The 20,015-nt window shown below is 38.7% G+C and overlaps 1 protein-coding gene across 1 annotated transcript in view; it reads right to left on the bottom strand.

The window, feature by feature from the left end:
* Window positions 1-1,150: 1,150 nt before the first annotated feature.
* Window positions 1,151-20,015, bottom strand: part of PCSK1 (proprotein convertase subtilisin/kexin type 1) — a 28,308-nt gene continuing 9,443 nt past the window's right edge. Inside the window, exons 6-14 of the mRNA XM_071455697.1 lie at window positions 19,410-19,498; window positions 15,147-15,319; window positions 12,789-13,001; window positions 11,558-11,658; window positions 10,343-10,576; window positions 9,033-9,190; window positions 7,422-7,555; window positions 5,633-5,794; window positions 1,151-4,133 (exon numbers count right to left, since the gene is read on the bottom strand). Coding sequence (XP_071311798.1) covers window positions 3,777-4,133; window positions 5,633-5,794; window positions 7,422-7,555; window positions 9,033-9,190; window positions 10,343-10,576; window positions 11,558-11,658; window positions 12,789-13,001; window positions 15,147-15,319; window positions 19,410-19,498 — 1,621 coding nt within the window. The 3' untranslated portion in view covers window positions 1,151-3,776. The remainder of the gene's footprint in view (window positions 4,134-5,632; window positions 5,795-7,421; window positions 7,556-9,032; window positions 9,191-10,342; window positions 10,577-11,557; window positions 11,659-12,788; window positions 13,002-15,146; window positions 15,320-19,409; window positions 19,499-20,015) is intronic.

Below are 20,015 nucleotides of genomic sequence, written 5' to 3'. Positions count from 1 at the left end.
AGTGCAGTCTCTCCTGTTGCTCTCATGCACAAGGAGTTAATTGTAGCTGTCACCTCCATCGTGTGATCTATGCACAAAAAAAGCAACAATCAGGTGTTCACCCTTCCTGTGAATGTGCTCTTTTAACAAACAGACCACATCCTCATTTAATCTATGACATTAAGATAATTCAATAAGAAATGCTAGAGCTAGCATTTTTATTTTAAGGCCCCCCTTTTCTCTCTTAAATTAGCCTTCTATTTACTGAAAATGCTTATGTTTGTTTACAGAGTGAAGAGGAGAGGGAGAGGTAAGAAAGGAGGACACTTCATTTGAAGACTAAATTAGCAAGTTTGGAGTTACAAGATGTGACTTATGAGAAACTCTGCTTAGAAAACTCAGAGCTGGTGAAGGTAGAAAGTTCAAATGCAGCATTTCAAAAGTCAGTCAACTTGAGAGAAAAAAATACTGTTTAGTGTGGAAGCTAGGTAGTTTGCTCTAATTTAGGCTTAGATTTCTCTCTTTTCTTAAAGTTACTTCAGAAATCAATTTTCTGTGTACATTTACTGTAAGTATTTCTCATAAGGGAATGTGTCCATTGAAATCACATTAAGAATGTTTTAATTGTTTTTAGGGCATTTGACAAAGCAGATTTTGTAATTGAGAGGTTGTTGGTTACACTATGTACAGTGTACAAGGGTTTAAGGGCTCTTTTCTCTGCTGGCTTGAAATGTGAGTAGTGGTGGAGGGAACAACAATTATTTCAACAGTTTTCATGCAAGGAAGTGAAGACCCCCTGACAAGTTTACCTTGACCCCCTGACTCTTTTTGCTGCATTATTTCATTTTAGTGCTTCTGACACACACATCTGTGTATTAAACAGGCAGAATTCTTTTAACTGTCGGAATTACAGACAGTGCTGCTGTCAGTGATGTCCACAGCAAACCTTACTTGGCTGCTGTTGTGAGAAGGAAACAAGTGAGTGTTACTGCTGAAGAGATCCCTTGGAAGCCCTCATTCTCAGTACATTCCACATTTCTTTCCACCCAATCCTGGTTATTTCCCCAAACCATTATTTTTCATTCTAAACTCAATTTCCCATTCCTTTTAAGTCAATAGCTTGACTTTATCTTACTGTTTTCTTTACAAATGTTAAGACCACACACTGAGCTCTGCTAACACATTGTATTATGCTACTAGTAGACAAATTTTAACATCACATCACATACATGTTGCAGTTGCTGTTGTAACATGCCTTTTAAAAAATACGTTTATTGGATGAAATTGTCTCTTTCTCAAGAAAAAATCTGGTTCTTCAATATAATTTATTATGCCTTTTAAAATTCTGTCTGTTCAATAAAATCTTTGCTATATTATAAATACCTGTAACGAAAATATAATTTAAAATTCTGAGAGAAAACTTTTTTTTTTTTACTTTTACATTTTTCACAAAACCCACACAGGCACCAAGGAAAGACTAACAATAAAAATAATTTACTCCTGTACAAGCTGATCTGGGTTGGAAACATTCAAAAGAGAGATTTTAAACTTGTCATCTGTTGAAACTTTGGCTACAGCATAGGAACTGATCTTAAAACAAAGGAAGGTCTTTTGTTTCCCACCCTTTTAACCTGAACATTTCTTTCAAGGCCTGATGGAGTGTTGTTAGTACTTTCCTCACTGTAATGTACCTGAATGAGGACTGGCTAAATTTGTTGTTATCTGAGGGAAACAGCCTCTAAGCTTCATTGCACAGGACTAAAAGTGGCCCTTACCTTGCATATGAGTCTATTCTGAAAATTAAACATTAGTGAAAATAAGTGCTCTCATTCTGTAATAGCAGCAATTAGAAATTTTCATGGTTTGCTTGTTCATTAGTTATGCATTGCCAGAAAGCTTTTGCGTGGAAAGGACAGCAAAGGGAAAAGCTTTCTGATCTGGACCACTTGCAGGAATTTTTTTTATTTTTTTTTAATGACTTCTCTTCCTAACCAAATTTCTTAGTAGAGAGGGAGTGATTCAGTACAAGCAGCATTCAGTAGCAGAGATATTACCCTTCAACTGCTGACTAGAAGAATATTAAAGAATCCTTAAAACTGGCAGGCTAAGCCCAAGACAGGCATGAAGCCACCACAAAGAATGTTTTTTTAAAATCTTACATTTGGTAAGAAAATTTTCAAGGTTGTCTTTAGAGAAGTCCTTTTTTCTACAGAATTCTTAATTAGTTACAGTAAATAGGTTTACCTTTTAATTACAGGATTTACTGTGAAGTTTGAAAAACTTTTATTTGAACTGAAGGATTATGAGCAAAATGTAAAATTCCTGTCTTAGAGACACTTGCATAATTTTAAGGAATGGACAGTGAGAAAGAATCTAATCAAATATTTCTAGAGAATCTGCAAAACACATTTCAATAGTAGGCAAGAGGAAGAAAAGTAAAAAGCAGTCAGCACTTTTTTGGGTTTTCTTTAGTACTTCAATGAGATAACTATCCCCTAGGAATCTTCATTTCCTTGTTCTAGATCCCCTAGCTTTTCTGAGCATCCAACATGGCTTTTTTTTTTTTTTTCAATTATTAGAAGCAAAAGAATATATAAGTTTGACTCTCATTAAAGAGGTATGTGTGGAAAACTGCTAATGTTAGGGGGTTGCTCACCCTAGCTGCTTTCTGACAGCCACCTCTGCCTCAACCTCTTCCTCCCACTCCACATTCCAGGGCACTCCACCCTTCTCAGGGCACTATTCTTTCTTTTAAATCTCAGACAATTTTGCCTCGTCTTCCTAGATATTTTGGGTATTTTAGAGTCTTTGGGTGGACTTTTCTGCAACAGCTAGCCTCTCTGTTCCACTTGGCCTGGCTGCTTGCAGATGTAGGCATCTCAGAAGGCAGCTCTGTACTGCTTTGGAGACCTGGCTGAGGCTCCACAGGTAGGAGGCTGGAGCCCAGAGCTCAAATAATTGACACAAACAGGTCAGTACTCCATCAGGTGATGCATAACTCGTGAAAAGAAAGCCAAGTGCTCTGAAGTGAGACTCTGCCCTCATTAAACACATAGGGCCCAGAAAGACCAGGCTCATAACTCAGGCACTTCACTTGGGTAAGTTCCAAGTCTGCTGGAGAGGATGCCATCCCATGGTTTGGGATGCCTCAGGAGGGGCTCTTTTTTTATTTGTGTGTTCCTGTCTATAGTCTAAATTGTGAATAACTTCATCAGTGTTCACTGATGCCCCAGTCCAACCCCAGCCTCCCAAATGTTCCTCTACAGGAGAACAGAAGGGCAAGGGAGCATTGTTTGGAGGAGGAACAAAACACCTATGATGGAAGCAGTACTGGCTGCAAGTATTAAATCAGAATAAATGACAAATATAACAAAGACTGCAATATTCATGACAAATCCATGGATGAGAATATATCCCCATAGCTTTGGCAGTTTGGTTCAAAACTGCTTGGTAATTCAGGTTTTGAATCCTACTGCATGCTTAAGTGAAGAGGGTGGAAGAATAAGCAATGTGAAAATTGTTTAAAATAGAGTATTAGGGTTTTCAGGGGAGTACTATTGCATTTCATGCCTGAGGGGGCAAATCTACTCTGAAGAAAGGTTTTGAAAAAAGATAATACTAAAAAGTGTAATTTTCCTGTCTTATCCCCTCACACCCGTTTTTTCCCTTCCTTGATATTTGTATTAAATATGAAGCAATCAAAGCAGCAATCACACAACTAGAGCGTACACAGACTTTGGAAAAAAAACTACAGGTGGGGAGAACGAATATTTCCAACTCAGTGCCATACCCTACAGTTAATTTCCTTCATTTATGATATCAACCAAAGCTTGCAGCAGTCTATCATCTCTATGCTTGTAAGGTTTGGCATTGTAAAAAAGATCAACGTAGTCACTGTACAGACTTTCTTCCGAGCCTCTTAACTGGGAGGGCTTGTTCAATTTTCTGAGGGCTTGATAGAAGTGTTCGTATGGAATGTTTAACTTCTCACTTGCCGTCTTCTTTGGCAGCTGCTTCTGATCCATCTGTCTGCTAAAAGCACTTTGCAGTAAATGCAGCATGGCTTTTGATGGGGTTTTATCTTCTGCTTTGTCACTGCTGGTGTCTTCTGTGGCCTTGGGTTTTTCACTCAGGCTCTCCAGTGTGGTATGGTCCTAGAATACAGATTAGCATGAAAAAAAGGCCAGGTGTCAATGAAAGACTGACTGGATTAAGGCTTGCTCAGAATGGCGATCTCCACCTATGTGTGGGAAAACATAATTTTTTCATTCAGGAGCCACTTGGGCATCTAGAAAACAAGCAGACCATTATCAACCAAAACAAACTTTTGAAAGGATTACACTGTAAAAAAATATCAAACCCTCCTGCAATACAAGCATTTATAAATTCAGATTCTGCATTGGCAGGATACAACACATCATTGTATACCCGTATTTGTCCCAGTCTTAGGAGATAATTCTGGTTATGTCATGAGACACAGCAGTCTAAATGAAGGAAACATATATGCAGTGGTGATGGCAGTTCTGATTGTGCCTTGTACTCTTAGGAAAAGGACGGAACCAGTGTTTCCATGAAACGTTCTCTGTAGATGATCTCACCTGAGAAAAAGACAGTGAAGTATGGCTAATGGGTGATCATAACACATACCTAGGAGACCTTGGAAGACTAATCCCAAGTACAGGTTCACAGAGAAGCTGGTGAGAGGCATGAACTTATTTCAACACTAATATATGCCTTCAGAGCTCCCTCATTCAAACCAGAACAGCATTTCTAACTGAACACTCATTTTATCTTCATGTAATTTTTACCATGTCCACCCATTTTCTCCTACAGCACCTGCTGAATCCACTTTTACTTTCTTCCAATTTGTTTTTTTGCCCGTGGCTGCCAGACCTAGGGACATTTATGTAATGGATTTAGAGACCATTATCGCACTCACCTTTCATAACCTGTCTGAGGAAGGTTAAACTATCTGTGCTTTATGGATGTCCTAATTACTTAATGGGGAGACAATTTGATGTGATGGGATTATTTTCTGATGCTGTTGATGTAATCAAGCACTATGAAAATGTGCATTACTACCATCCTGTGCTTCCTGCAACCCAAGGTCACCCTGCCTTGCTGTATTTTTAGAGCACTGTTATCTGTAGGGTAAACAGGGGGTGCTAAAGGATCTGGCAGCAACAGATCCATGGGGCCAAACCTTTTGAATCAATTTTTCTCAAGCTCTTTGTTTCTGAAATTCCTTGCAAACTCACTGGAAGCACTCCAGCAGGAAAAGTTCCTTTAGAATGTGACACTTGCTCTCATAGAATTACATAAATTTAGTGCGTCTGTCAGAGGTGTCTTCCTCCCTCCTTCCACCACCCAGCTGCATTAGCCACAGAGTTCCTTGCTTTGGGAGCAATTTCCTGTTATCATCCCAAATCCCTTATATTTTGCAATTTGAAGGAGAGACTCATAAAAATATCAGTTGTTGACATGGGCAAAATTATGATATGCACTTAAAACCAATCAGGAGTTAGATGAAATGAATACAAAATAAATATGTGTCTTCTTTCTAGGTAAAAAAAAAAAAAAAAAAAAACTCCAAAACCCAACATTTTCTTTTAAACTGAAAAACTTGTAAGGAATAAATGCAATATAACTCTACCTCTACAAGATCAGTCATCTTCTCCACTCCTCTTCTGTCATTCTGCACAGCATTGTAGGATGTATACACACGTGGCTGCTTCATGTGTTCAGGCTGGGTAGCAGTGCCATGCAAAATCAATTTCCAGTTTACAATCCTCCCCTCATTTTGTATTCGTCTGGACTGAAAAACAAGCGTGGCATCAGAATGGGCTCTCAGGACATAAAAGAGCAAAATAGACACTTGAATGCAAAGTACACAGAAGCAACCAAAGCAAATTATCAGGCTTTCAATACCTACCTATGGAGTGTGATTCATAAGCACAAAATCCCCAGATGTAGTAGAGACAGAGTGTATTAGAATGTGGGATTTAATACAATAGCTTGTAAAAATTATTGTAAATTACTGTAAAAAAACAAACCACTCAAAATATTCACATTTTGATGTAACATTATTAATTCCTCATGTAAGCATCAAAGGAATTTGGTCATAACACAGAATGCTAGAAGTTATTGAAGTAGTATTTTGCATGATTAGAACTTGTTCACTAGGCCGTTCCTTGGTAATTTCCTTATAAGAGTTACCATTGGAAATGATAATGTGAAATACTATACTTTTTTATTACGTGGTGTATAACAGCAATCTGAAATACAATATGTGGAAGCAAGCAGCAAATGTTTATTTATAAATTTTGGTGGCAGTAGAAATAGAAGTGGAAGCAGAAATAGAAGTAGAAAGTGGAAGAGAAAACTAGAGAAAAAACTAGAAAAAAACCTCACAAGGTGAGGATAGAATGTATTATGCCTTGAGGACAAAAATTTTTATTGTAAGCTTCAGGAGGTTCTCACTTGAAATGAGAGCTAATTTACAAACAAAATGCTCTTCTTAACTTTGTTCCACAGAAATGCATTCAAAGAGCAGGATATCTGTAACCATGGGGCTATCTATAAGCCTGCAGCATTAACACTACACTGCTGATAGTAATATTTACTCCTGGTGCCTTGTCCATCTGCTCAGCTCTTGGCAACACCCTCCTGTTTACAATTTGAGGCCAATAGGGGCTGAAGGCTCGGTGTCTAACAGGAAGCTTTCAGTTTTTGGCAAGATCTGACCCCTAAGGACAAGCTTATTAACAGACAATTTCAATGAGATGAGTGAGCTTGATCACTCTCTCTTTGAAGGGAATTATTTTTCAGTTGCCTACCAAGCAGCTTAATTCTCGTGTTTTGCTGTTGTAATCCATATTCCCCAGGTAGCTTTGGTGAACTGATTTATTTCATATCTGTAGACTACTTAGCTTTAATCCTTAAACGTTGTTCAGCACTAGATACTCTCAGCAAGAAATTAGGGGAACGCATACATCAGGATTGATTGCTGAGATCCCCCCAAAAAATCATTAATTCGAAAGGTTCCCAGATGATGAAAGCTATGCACAGGGACCAAGAGAAGTCTAGATCCATGCTGTGTTCTTCTCTGCAGAAAAGAATTTCCAGTTAACCATATGTTAATTTTACTTCATATTTCAATCCAAGAATCACGGAAAACTTTATCAAGTGATTAATTTTGGTGACGTGTGTCTGAAAAAAACAGGCAGTGAAACGAGAATGGGGTTTTGCATGTAGATAAAGAACAAGAAAATCTGATCCTACCTTTTTTCTTTAATCCTTAACCCAGCTGGATATCTTAAATAACCTCTCATTTAGCTTGCTTAATGAGCAGGCTCATTACTACACGTGCTTTGTAGTGATGAGTGATCATTTAATCTGTTTTAGCTCCCAAACACAGCTAGTTAGCATACAGGCATACTCACCATATCAGTAATTCTTAAAATCCAGGTGCCTGCTGGATTTTCCCCCCAGGTGTGGACAGACATGAAGTCCCAGTTCTTGAAGCCATTGGGAGATTTGTCCCTCTCTCTCTCAGCCAGTAAGACAGTGCTGGTCCCTGTGTGGGTGCAAGATCAACACTCTGATTGTCCATGCACTGCCTGCTCCTACTCTTCATATTTGTCAGCTTGCACACTGCCTAGAGCAGAGGTGACCTGGAAAATACACTGTTCAGCAGTGCCTCCTTTAGCAGTGGCTCCTGTAATTATTTTTACAGCAGTGCTTAGGAGTGCACAAGCTGTTAGGTCACACCAAGAAGGTACATCTTGTTCAGTGTTCTATCTCTGGCACGAAAAGGTAGTGAATGCACATCAAAGAAGCATAAGGAGAAAGTTTCAGGCACAACCAGCCTTTCCCACTGATGAGCTGTTCAAGAAACTTCTGAAATGGAAGTTTTGAAGGTAAAACCCATGCAGTATTATGATACCACCGTCGTGTCATGATTTCTTCACTGGTTCAGTTTTTTTTTTTTTTCATGAGTGGATATATATTTTTACAGCCTGGTCGTCCAACAGGGTGAAAAAAATGCATTTTTTTTTATTACAAAAATGCTGCAGCTCATAAAGCATTTCTGCAGCAAAAGAGGTCCTACTGCACAGGAGAAAATTTGTTTGGCTTGTTTATGTATAAGAAATAAAGCAAGGGAACAATATTTACATAATAAGGAGCAGTGAAGCCCCAAGGAGCCTTGTCACAATTTATAAATATATTTAAAGGCAACACAATAAATACAGAAAAAGAATGACATACATTTGCTACTAATGCTTTGCAGGAAAGTAGAAAAGCAGCAAGAAACAAGGGAAAAACAATTTAACCATGAAAGCAAAATGATAGTGCAGTGGAGGCAGCAGTACCTGATGATTGCTACCTAGAAACAGAAAAGGTTTTTTTACCTAGATCAGCCTGATATTTAAATTCATACGTGAAAGCTTGTCTTTTTCTTTCCTTTTAATACCAGTTGATCTAACAGACTTTACTCTTAGTTGTTTATAACATCTTTTTTTCTTTTTTTTTTCCTTTTATTTTGGTCTTATTATGTTGTTTCTGGACATTGTCAAGACAGCTTGCCATATTCTAGCTCATTTAGTACAGTTGTACTGAGGTACCTAACAGAAACACTTTGTTTTTTTTAAATACACCAATGGGGAGATGCATGAAATAAAACCTAAGGAATCAGATATGCTCAGTTTTCCATTAGTCTGCTAAATCACAGGAAGTCTGATAAGAATTATTGATCTATAATCTGTTGTCTGCCAGAAGCCCTGAGGTTTCATAGGTCCAGTTGCCTCCGTGAAAATGTTCTGTGCCTCCATTTTATGAAGTATGATTTTCAAATCTCTTTCCACACAAAGAACCCACAACAGGTGAAGGTTGAAGAGGGGTCTCTATCACTCCCTGGATGCTTTATCCTCACTGGAGTTGTCCAATGATATATTTAGCTCTCTTTAACAACTGAAAACCACATTTTTTTTTTTCATGAAGTAAACGGCACACACTACAGCAACACAAATGAAATGTGTCTTTTCCTCCCGTACCTGATGGAGAAACCAGAGTGACATGCAGATCACCTCTACGGGAATACTCAATTGTTGCCTCGAGCTGCACATGCTCCAGAGATGCAATGGAGTTCTCTTGACCCTGGCAGGCTTTTGTGGGAATTTCAATAATGACTTCTTCATTTGCTCTTAATAATCTGTCAAAATTAAAGTAGTTTTTTGATTACCCACAGGGGCTCTTGTTTCTGGGTCATGAATGGCACGTTTAACACCCATTTCAGAATGATGAGGAAAGAAGAGTCAATGCCAGCTCAATTTAAAAAAAGGTAATGTCTGCTCTCAATAAAAAAAAGGTAATGTTCATGCTCTGTACAGAGAGAGAGTCTGCATAGCTTTCTCTGCACAGTTCCCATTACTTCCAAACAGAATGGGTATCTAAATCTCCACATAAATAATTCTAAGCTCAGTATCATGGGATCTTTGTTTTCATAATATAACATACAGGACTGAAATAAAAATACATAAAGAGCAAGTGTGGCATACATCAGTAATGGGTCAACATTCTGTGAAACAGACAGAGTCCATAAAAACAATTTGATAGTGAAATAGCATAAAAAATAAGATTACCAAGCAGTGACTCCCCAAAACACTGCAATATGTTTCTGCAGACAGACCTTTGTTGCAGTCACATGGTATAATTTCAGCCTTTGAAATAGATAATTTTTTTCTGGATAAAAGTCCATATGCCAGCGTGCAGAGACAAAAAGAGTCTAGATAGCCTTATTGATTAACCAGCTCAAGGACTAATGATAATTAATCTATCTGTTCAGGCTCGCTGTGCTCTTGGCATGTGGCTCATAAGACTTTTCAGTGAGCCTTTGACACATTTGTGTTTCATAAGAGAAACTAAAGTTAAATATATCACCTTGATTACAACATATACAAGCCTGTCACAGGAGAAGAATTGCTGAGACCCATTACAGACACTTTTATTTTTAAAAAATCTTTGTGAGACATCAGTATCTTTTTATCTCTCTTCTGATGGTTGTCTAAAAATTCACAGCCTTGCTGATTGGGCTCAGCCTCACAGTATCATTCTTTTATACACTGTCTGCACAAGCAGACATAATAATCTTAGTCTTTATTAAGGCTTCATGCTAGTAATTTCCATCAGTCTTACACTAAAAAAACAAACCAAGAAGCCATGCTGCTTGCCTGCCTCTGGGGAATACAGTCTGGCAAAACGAAATGAATCAAAAGAAGTCCCTTATTCCTGTTCAGAGCAATCTGTGAAGAATATGATCCTTCAGGCTGTATTACAATAGATAACTGGTAATGCAAATCCTTACCTGGGTTCAAAGCTCTTGTCTTTGACAATGCACTCTCTCTTCTCTGGTACACTTTTCCATCTCTTGGGATCAGCTAAATCCACCAAAGCATTGGCATTGAGTAGCCCAAACCCGAATCGGCTGTTCACCATCAGTCCTGCTCCATTTTTTTTCCATCCTGGATTTCCAGCCAGTGGATCATATTCTGAGGTCCACACTACCAAGTGCTGCATATCCCTCCACGTTAGATCTGGGCTGTTTGGAAAATGCTCCTGGTTAGTTGTTTCAGGGCTATCTATCATTTCTCTATCAATTATTAGACTGAAACAGAACGTGCTTTGAATGCCTATGGCATCCCACTGCTTTATAACACACAGCATTTTGCACTTATCCTCACAATACCTCTCTGGGAAAACAAGATTTCTGTGTCCATGAAGAACAGGTATCTAGCAAGAGTGAATCCTCCAAAACAATTCAGTCATTCAAAGTTAGCTAGCAACACTAGAATTTTCTACCCATCTTTTTGAGCCTGGACTTTGAAAACTGGGAATTTGATTCCATCTGTGACTCACTCTACCCTTTAAAATATCTAATTTTTAATATCTAATATTTAATATAGGCTCATGCCACCAAAGGGGTGTGCAGTAGAAAATGGAGCTGAATCTACATGATATAAGCATCAAACCTGTGCACTACTGCCTAAGTGTTTTCTGTGAAAAAAAGTCATTGTCCTTTCTTAGTTTCCCCAAGGCCTAAATTCTGATACCTAAATACCTCTAAATACCTCCCTACAGCATCCAAACCTGGCTGCTCCCTTCCTGCTCTGACAGACAAGCTTGGGCACCTTCTCTTTTATACCTTATCACTGGCAGAAATTCTTCTGTAAATTGGCTGAGGCTTAGCTTAAACTCCTGCAGCCTATTGTCTTCATATCACATTCTCCTGAATCCATGAGCACACTCACTTTTAGGTGCATCTGACCAGAAATCAGTAAATGCTGTTGCCAACACACAAAATATTCCTCAGTCATCATGATTTATTCACATTGGTTCTACTTTTCTAGGAAAAAGTGTTGGGGCAAGTAGCTGCTTATTTTCAGTCATCAGCCTGAGCAAGTCTGACTGACAAAAAGTGGGGCCTCAGTATGAGGTAGTGCCTCTTAAAACAGGCATTTTGGGGAAGGCAGTGGAGTGGTTGAGAGAAAGAAGTTTCAAAGGTCATGGTGTGACATCTTACTTTGCTTCCAGCGCCAGAGCAAAAATTCCTGCTGCCAGAGGTGCAGATGCAGAGGTCCCTGTGTGAGTTTCTGTACACTCATTGTGAAGATCAACACTTGTCTGACAGAAAATAATAAAAATTACAAAAAAAAAAAAGGAAAAAGAAAAAAAGAGCATAAATAAACAGTTGTAAATACTGTAGTATCCATACTCGCAGACGTAACCATGTGTCCCTTACTTGGTGCATATTAATACACCCCTCACCAGCAGAAAAAGTGATGAGTGTTTAAATCTGTTCATATTTCAATCCACTCTTTTTACTTCAACTATAATTTTAGTATCAAAACGTTTTTTGTTGGAACAAAATACTCCTACTCTGAATATCTTATTTTAGTCTAAAGGTTTCACAATAAATGTTTCAGGCTTACTGGTGATTCATGAAAACAGATCATTGTGTTGGGCCTAGAACATTCAAAATTACTGCTTACTAGGAAATTACTCATAGGATTAGCATTGGTGTTCTGCTCCCTCTTCAGCAGAAGAACTATAATTTGTAATGAATAAACACCAAACTCATCAGCCCATTTATCTAAATCTCGACTATAAAGAGAAGCCACATAGTAAGGACTGATCTCCAGTTAACTTGGAATGACGCTGTTTTAATCCCCATCAGTGCAGTGCATCGTAAAATTAACATCAACCAGGGCTGGACAGAAATTACAGGTGTTTCAGCACTATTGTGCCGCAGCAATTTTCTTCAGCACAATTAAGGAAGGCACACAGACTGGTATGCCTGCTTGCTGAGTTTGGAGGGTTTGGAGGCACTGTTGTTGCTGTCTCTTGCCTTAAAAAATGTAACGACAAGGTATAACAGCAGCCTTGACATCACAGGTTTTCTTTTTGCTCTGAATCTCTCTTCATTTGCCCTTTGTGAAGAATAGTGCCATATCAAACCATGCAGAGACCACGTCCATACACAAACAGTGCTCACAAACCGCAGACAAATCCAGCACGTTGATTTAACTGCATCGACACAATGATTTTGTTTAACCATAGCTTTAAGGTAAAAGAATAGAGGAATACAATCACCTTTTGGATTACAAATCCCTTAAATTTTCCAGGCAAAAGCACTAAGCACATAACTGCATAACATAAAGCAGGCACTGAAAGCCAAGCATTAAGAGGTGTCATTTATTATTTGCATATATTATACCTTTCTATTTGTTCTGAAACTGGTAAAAGCAACTCACAATTCTTTGGTCAGTATAATCCCCGCTGCTGTATGCTGTGGCCAGAGTTGAAGAGCACTTCTCTGCATACCAGGGAGAAAGCCCTTGCTGAGAAGCACTGCTAATGGAGATGGTGTAGATGCTATCAGTGTAGCCATCACAGTCGCAGTTGTCACCCTGACGACCTCCGTTCCCTGAAGCCCACACGAAAATGGAGCCTTTCCCATTTCGACCCTAGGGAAAAAAAAAAAAAAAAAAGGAAAAAAAAAAAGGAAACGAACGGTTATCAAAGAGATTTCAGATCTCACAATGTATCCTTAAGAACTCCTTTCCCCAAAAAGCCTAATATAGCAAACATAGAAGAGGAGCAATTCCCATAAGCACTGTAGAAGACAGAGACAGAATAAACCAGCTTGCAATATCCGACTGCTCACCCTACAGCACAACTCTTAATCTCACTCGCCTAGGTTTAGTGCTCCTGAAACAGCAGCTTTCCTCAGGTTCTCAAGCTAAAAAGAGAGTTTGTGTTCAATGAGTAAATTTTCCCACATGTTTCTGTTTGATCCTCACCATTTCTAGAAAGAAAATCCTTTAAAAAAATTGGCAAGTTTATCCAGGGTTATTTAATTTTCCTCTCCTGTACTCACAGAGGTATGGGTTAGGAGTGTGAGTGATGGACAAACTGAAAACCCTCCCTTCTCTCACAGATCTGTGGGTCAGCATCACCGGCCTCCAGGCACAACCATGTAAAACATCACAGCTATCACATCACAGGGGAAACATGCATCACTCTGCAGCCTTAAACTGTACTCGTTCTTCAGAGGAAAAAAATGTTTCATGTGACAAGCAAAATGTCATGTGTTGTTCATCATTAATATATGCACATTTAATATTCTACAGCAGTTGGAATACAATTTATTTTTTTTATCATTCCACTCAGGTGAGATTTGAAGTTATTTGTGCAAATGATAAGATATTTGCATCACTTAAAACATTAAAAGCAAAGACAAATAAGGTGCACTCTGTGATACAAGTTTTAAATTTGGAAAGATAAGCCGCAGCAACTACAGAAAATCATATAGTATCTTTGAGAACAAGGGCTGCAGTCCAGAAAAGCACTGGTGTTTCCCAGCACCTGCTCTGAATCCACTTAGAGTGATGGCAACACTTCCTTGGCTCTTCAGGTTAAGGCTGTGCTCAGGTGCTTCACCAGAGCAGCAGTGAAGGATCCAGGGATTAAAGCTGTTGTCAATCCCAGCACTGGCTGACTTTAAGCAGAATGGAAACCAGACAGACCTTTGCAAAAGGAATCCTTGAATCCTGAGAGACAAATGGGTAAATTTGTTCCTCATTACAAATAAAATAAGCTGCAAAAAAAGATATATTCTCCACCAAAGACCCTGCCTTTTCAGAGTAAGACCAATTAATATTTGTTGCCTAATTTTCACCTTTAATTCTCCCTCTGATCTTGCTTCCTTCCTATGTGCATCTAACCTGTTACGAACTCTCTCCTCTGTCTCCATTATTCCCTCATATTGTCTTTGTCAGCTGTCAGCATTTAAATTGTTCTCTCTTTTTCTTCTTCTGCCTATTGATGTTAATTGCCCTTTATACAAAATTTTCTGTTTGTTTTTCCTTCAAGCTATTTCTCCCTTCTTCCCTCTATGATTCAGTCTTCCTCTCTTTATTAGTACCTGTCCATCTTTAGATATCTTTTCACCTCACTGGCAAGAGCTAGAACAGTTTACTAATAAATTCATGGCAGCTCTCAGTTTGCACTCTATCTATCACCCAACAGATCCAAAGAGTGTAACATGAAAAAAAGAAATCCATAAAAATATTGCTCCCAGTACTCCTCATCATGCATTTGTACTATTTTCATTTTAATTGGATCATGACATGCACCAATTTATAAATTAATGCAATTAGCACAATACAAGCTCATCCACAGGGTGCTAAAATGCATCACTATTTCACATAGCAAAATATTCATGAAGCAGGAATTTTGTATTAAATTTTATGGGCTTTCAGTGCAGAAATCCAATTACTGTTCAGTGTAAAACAAGCAGCAGAAAAGGGTGCGTGTAGGGTGAGACCAAGGCAGCAAAATTAAGGATGTAAAGAAAAAGCTTATCCATGGAGACTAGTAGATAAAAACCAGTTTAGAAAGCCCTAATGGTGTTTTCTCAAAAGTCCTTTCTGGCTGGAAATTTCTCTGGAAACTTCTCTCACCTGTACTATTAAAATACATTATGCCCATTCAAATATATTTGTGCAAAGACAGCACAAACCATTTTCATTTCTGCTCTGGTGTCAACCATTTTAAAACTCTCTTCTCTGCCAAATTTTTTTGCTTTTTTTTCCCCTGAAGTATCGTACCTGGTTTATCCCATACTCGAAAGCCTTCTGTGCCAATCTCCCAGGCCCCTCCACAGTTTTGCCATCATCATTAGGGCCCCAGCTTGCACTGTAAATATCCACATGTTCTGGGTTGAAACCGATTGAACTGGCCTCAATAGCATCGGTGACTATTCCATCCAGCATCCGTATACCTTCACAGGGAAAAAAAAAAAGAAGCAGACTGGATTTACTTTCTGTTCCCTCCTCCTTGTCTTAGTTAACTGGTTTTAATATTTCCAGTAAAATTAAGCCATAAGAACTGCAACAACAGCCGAGTGCTGTTCACACAAAAAGTATTCAAGAAAGCTCCTGTCAGTGTAAAACAGTACAGTTAAATTTTATTTGCAAAGCTCAGTGTTTCTGTACAAAAATCCCACCACAAACCCCTTAAAATCTTCTTAGCTTCCTATTTATTTTTTCGTTCCTTCTGTAGAGACCAAAGAAGATGTCTTGCCTACTGTTCCTGATTTTTTTCTTATTGCATTCTCTTTCTTCCTCCCTCTTCTCTCTTAGATCTGCAACAAAGACTTCTCAAACTGCTAAAATGACACTGAAATTAAACAGGTTTTATCAACATTACATTTATCTGGAAGAGTTCTAAGAGTTTTAGGACAAAGATGTAGTTCTGAACGTTCTGGCCAAAGCACTTGTCCCTAGCAGTCATTAAAGGTTTTGCTGCCTCCGTGACACTGCAATTTCACCAGCTCTTCAATCTCCACCACAGGAAAAAAAAAAAAACCCTCACTGTTTTTCTTCTGCCACGGTTTTTTTCTGCTGTGAGCAATCCAGAGATATCTAGTCATTAACAATTTATTAGGAGCTGCATGATCTAATCTCCTTCAGAGCAAGCCTGAAACTCAGTGGTACTTAAAATTCAGGTGCAGGCAGTTGTTCATCTGCACTGGATCCTTTGCTGTGCAAAGCCAAAGCTCTGCAGTGGGGCTGCTGCTACTGTCCAATGCTGGAAGACAGCAGAAAAAGCAGAAATCTGGCAAAATTCCCACTGTGGCATGGCTCTTACAGCAACAGCAGCAATGTAAGAGTCACCTCAGTCAGGATTCAGCCTGTGTTTACAAGCAATAAAAATGTCTGGGTTCCCTTGGATTTGGCAGGTTAGTACTACAGCAGCTGCACCATTTCTGGCAGTTGGTGAGTTATGACTCCTCATTTTCTAGTATTTTCCACAAAACGGGGATTTTGCCAAAGCTCAGCAGGCAAAATGTAGTCATTCCATTAAAAAAAACCCCAAAAATACCCCACAACAAAAAAACTCCAACCTTACCCTTGCTGCTCAGTGTCTTGTTCTTTTTTTTATGCTATCAAGCAGAGGAAAAAAAGACTGCAAGCATAATTCTTTTCCTGAATGGCTGACCTCTTAATACTCCTAATACCTCCGAGATAAAGCTGAGCTTTATTATTTCATATTCATTAGTGCTAAAATCAGACAAAGGAGTTAATCCGCTCTACCACAGCTGCTCCGCTATCACTCACAAAGCTGAGAAAAGCACCGAGGTATATCCTGTGCCTCAGGTACTAAAAACACCACTTACCCAGGATTGTCTTAAACTCAGAATGGTTTGGTTACTCTTTTTTTTTCTGTCAGCTCAGAATTTCCAGATTCTCTCTTATGCCAAGCAAAGATCTGCCTGTGTGAAAGCGGCTGCAAGCCCCAGGTGAGAGCTTGCAACACAAAATGAGACAGTGGGAATGTGAGGAGTAGTGTGCACATACTTCCCACAGAAAAAGACAGACAAGTCTGCAGATAAATAATGTAATAAGGGGGAAACAGAACGAAACAAAACAAAAACCAGAGAACGCCTAAGAACAACGACTCCACACTGATGAAAACAGCTCAAGGAAAAAATCACTGCCTTGCCTTCCTGATCATCAGAAATCCTGATTGCTCAAGTCAACTCAGGGATTTGATGACTGCAGTGATATTCCCGTAAGCAGATTCCAATTACATCCTCTTGCATAAACTCTTTTCTATTCTTGCTCCCATCATCAGTTCCACAAAATCAAAAGCAGGCAAAGCCCAAGGTAATTTCAGACACACATATATGTATCTGCCTGGCAGAAGGGCTATTTTTAGCAACACGCCACTGTGCACAAACTCTCAGCCCAGTCTTTTTTAAAATGGAGCTCCTTAATTTAATTTCCATGGCTGCACCATGGAAATATCATAACACAGTGGTACGATCAGGTATGCGTGAAAATACCCTGATTTATACTGGAGGTGATCGATACACGTCTCAGCTCTACAAAGACCAAGAGGTGAATGTTAAAGGGCACTGAAAGGTGTCACTTTGACGACTGGCATGAAGAGTATTTTTTCTTCACACAGTGCACAGAAAAGCCCATGGTACTCACAGCCACAAAGTACTGGAGAGGCTATTCAGTGTTGCAGAATAGGGGCAGGCATTGATGCGGCTGGAGAGAACACTCAGGATTGTTAAACTCAGTACTTTCACACAAAACAAACAGGAAAATCAATGGAATGTTTTGTTTTACCCCTCAAGGCAAAGTTAAACCAACCTGTGATGCTGAAGGTTGGAGAGCAAGGTATTCCACATTGTCAGGGTTTCTTCCCCTGAAGCAGATATTCCTGACTATCAGAGAGAAGGCACTGGCTGTGGACCACTGGATTTGTCCAAAATGGCAACTGCTACAAGCAAACAGCCACTTAATGAAGTCATCCTGAACTAATGTCAAGTACAAGTGTGCAATGTGTCATTTCATGGATTGGAAAAAAAAACAAAAACAAAAAACTAGGGGGAAAGCCAGCCTCTGGAGAAATGAATCCTGTAGAGCTTGGATCATCAAAAAAGCTTCCAGTGTTTAGCCACTCCAAATTTATCTGACTCTTTTGAAGACTTCTCTTATCTTCCACTACTCTTTGAACATATTTTTCTTAGAGCCCTGTCTGGGTGTTAATCAGTCTGGTCACATCTAACAGCTCACAATTTCTTTCAAGATTTCCATTCCTCCTCCTCCCCCACCCAAATGTATGTTGCTTGCTGGGTAATATGGATTGCTGGACTGCTTTTCTTCCTGTTATTTCCCTTTTCTAGATAAATCATCCTGCACAGATCTGTAGTTTGCATTTGCAAATGAGCACAGATCGTATGCAAATAGCTGTGGAAGAACCTCTTCAATAGATGCAAGAGCCTTAAAATATGGGCACAGTGGGAGTTCAGACATCTTTGCAGCTTCATCCATTTTGCCTTCCTTTGAAAATCTGACGTCTTCATATTATGAGTGAGATATTTTATTTAAACAGATCATGACAGCATAATGCATTATGGCAATGGCAAACTGCAAAGCTGACATCCATGACAGCTCAGTGGAGTGACTGGGAGCTGAAGAAACACCACGCTGAAATGGTGGGAACGACACTTATGGGTGTCAATTGCCACTCGGCATCCCGTTGTTTAAAGGGAAAAAGAGGGAATAATGCAAAAAGGAGGACTGTACAAATAACTTCCTCTGAGCTAAATAACCACTTGCAACTGATACTTGCATCATGATTATTTCACGAACAACTAGCAGATTGAGTCACTGATTAAAAAGCAAAACAACGATATTGATTGGTGGGCAAGAAAGACTTTACTTGTTTTCAAATTTAACTCGTGGTGACAGTAGAGAAGGATGGTGTTGAAACAAAAAGGACAGCAGTTTGCATGACTTGACTGACATGACCTTTTGAATGTGATTGTGTAAATGGAAACAATATGCTGCAAATATCGATGGGTATAATTTTGTGTACTCCTATTTTCAGTCTACTGAATCCCTCTCCTTCCCTGGATAAATAATAAAAAATAATTAGTCCTTCATTCCTTAAAAGATACTGTCTAAACTCTAGGTAAATTATAAGTTGTTGCTATTATTGTTGTTGTTGTTGTTAATATTATTGTTTTTAATATTCTGAATTTTATGATTACTCATTTTATTACTATCATCATAATCATCATCACCCTACCTAGACTATTGCTGCTGGTGTTACATATTCTACCTATCTATCTATTCATAACCCAATTCCAGACTTCATTAAAGAAATCCTGTCGTGTACCGGTGTCACTCAGCACTGTTGCCAGACAGGATTTTGAAGCTTATAGTACTGCAAGATAAATGTTTTCTGAGAATGACCAATCATTCATATTTCAGATTAATGGTATCTGGCAACGCTCAGCATCTGCCTTGTTTCCATTCATATTAGACATCTAATTATTTTTTTCTCCTTACCTCCAACCCTGGAGTTGTAGGCTACTCCAACTCCACATTTTCTGTTGTTGGCTTGCATGGCAATTTCCCCTGCACACCGTGTCCCATGCCTGAATAAATACAGAAAGAATAAAGAGCACATCATAACAGCTTTGTTGCATTGTACAGAAAGACTCGTCAAGGACCTTGATTTGTTCAAATTCTTCCTTTCAATTAATGCAGTATGCAGTTATTGAAGAGCTTTTGAGTTGTATCTACATGACACAAAAATACTTACTTCTTCTAAGCTTCATTAAATATAATTTTACCTACTTAATGCTCAAAGGAACATTTCCATGAGATGAAAAATGCTTTCTTTAATCTCACTGCAGATATCAGTATTTTAGTAGAGTGAAAAAATGGCATAAAATTATGGAGCTAAAAAATTTGTCCTCAGACAGAAATATGATACAAATATTTTTTAATCACACATTTAGATATGTCTTTTCTAAATCACAGCATTTATTTAGGATTTCAGAAAGTGAGCCTTTAAAGTGTCCCTGTTTTTTCTTGTAGCAAACTCTTTTCTATGCAATTGTTTTTTTTTTCCATGGGTGATTCTAATTCCTCAATACAGAAATCCTTCCC

Source organism: Agelaius tricolor, unplaced genomic scaffold, assembly GCF_023055355.1.
Source record: "Agelaius tricolor isolate 1412-34295 unplaced genomic scaffold, bAgeTri1.0.p SCAF_53, whole genome shotgun sequence".
Taxonomy (NCBI): domain Eukaryota; kingdom Metazoa; phylum Chordata; class Aves; order Passeriformes; family Icteridae; genus Agelaius; species Agelaius tricolor.
The sequence above is the reverse complement of the archived record's forward strand: the minus strand, read 5'-3'. Positions and strand labels throughout refer to the sequence as shown.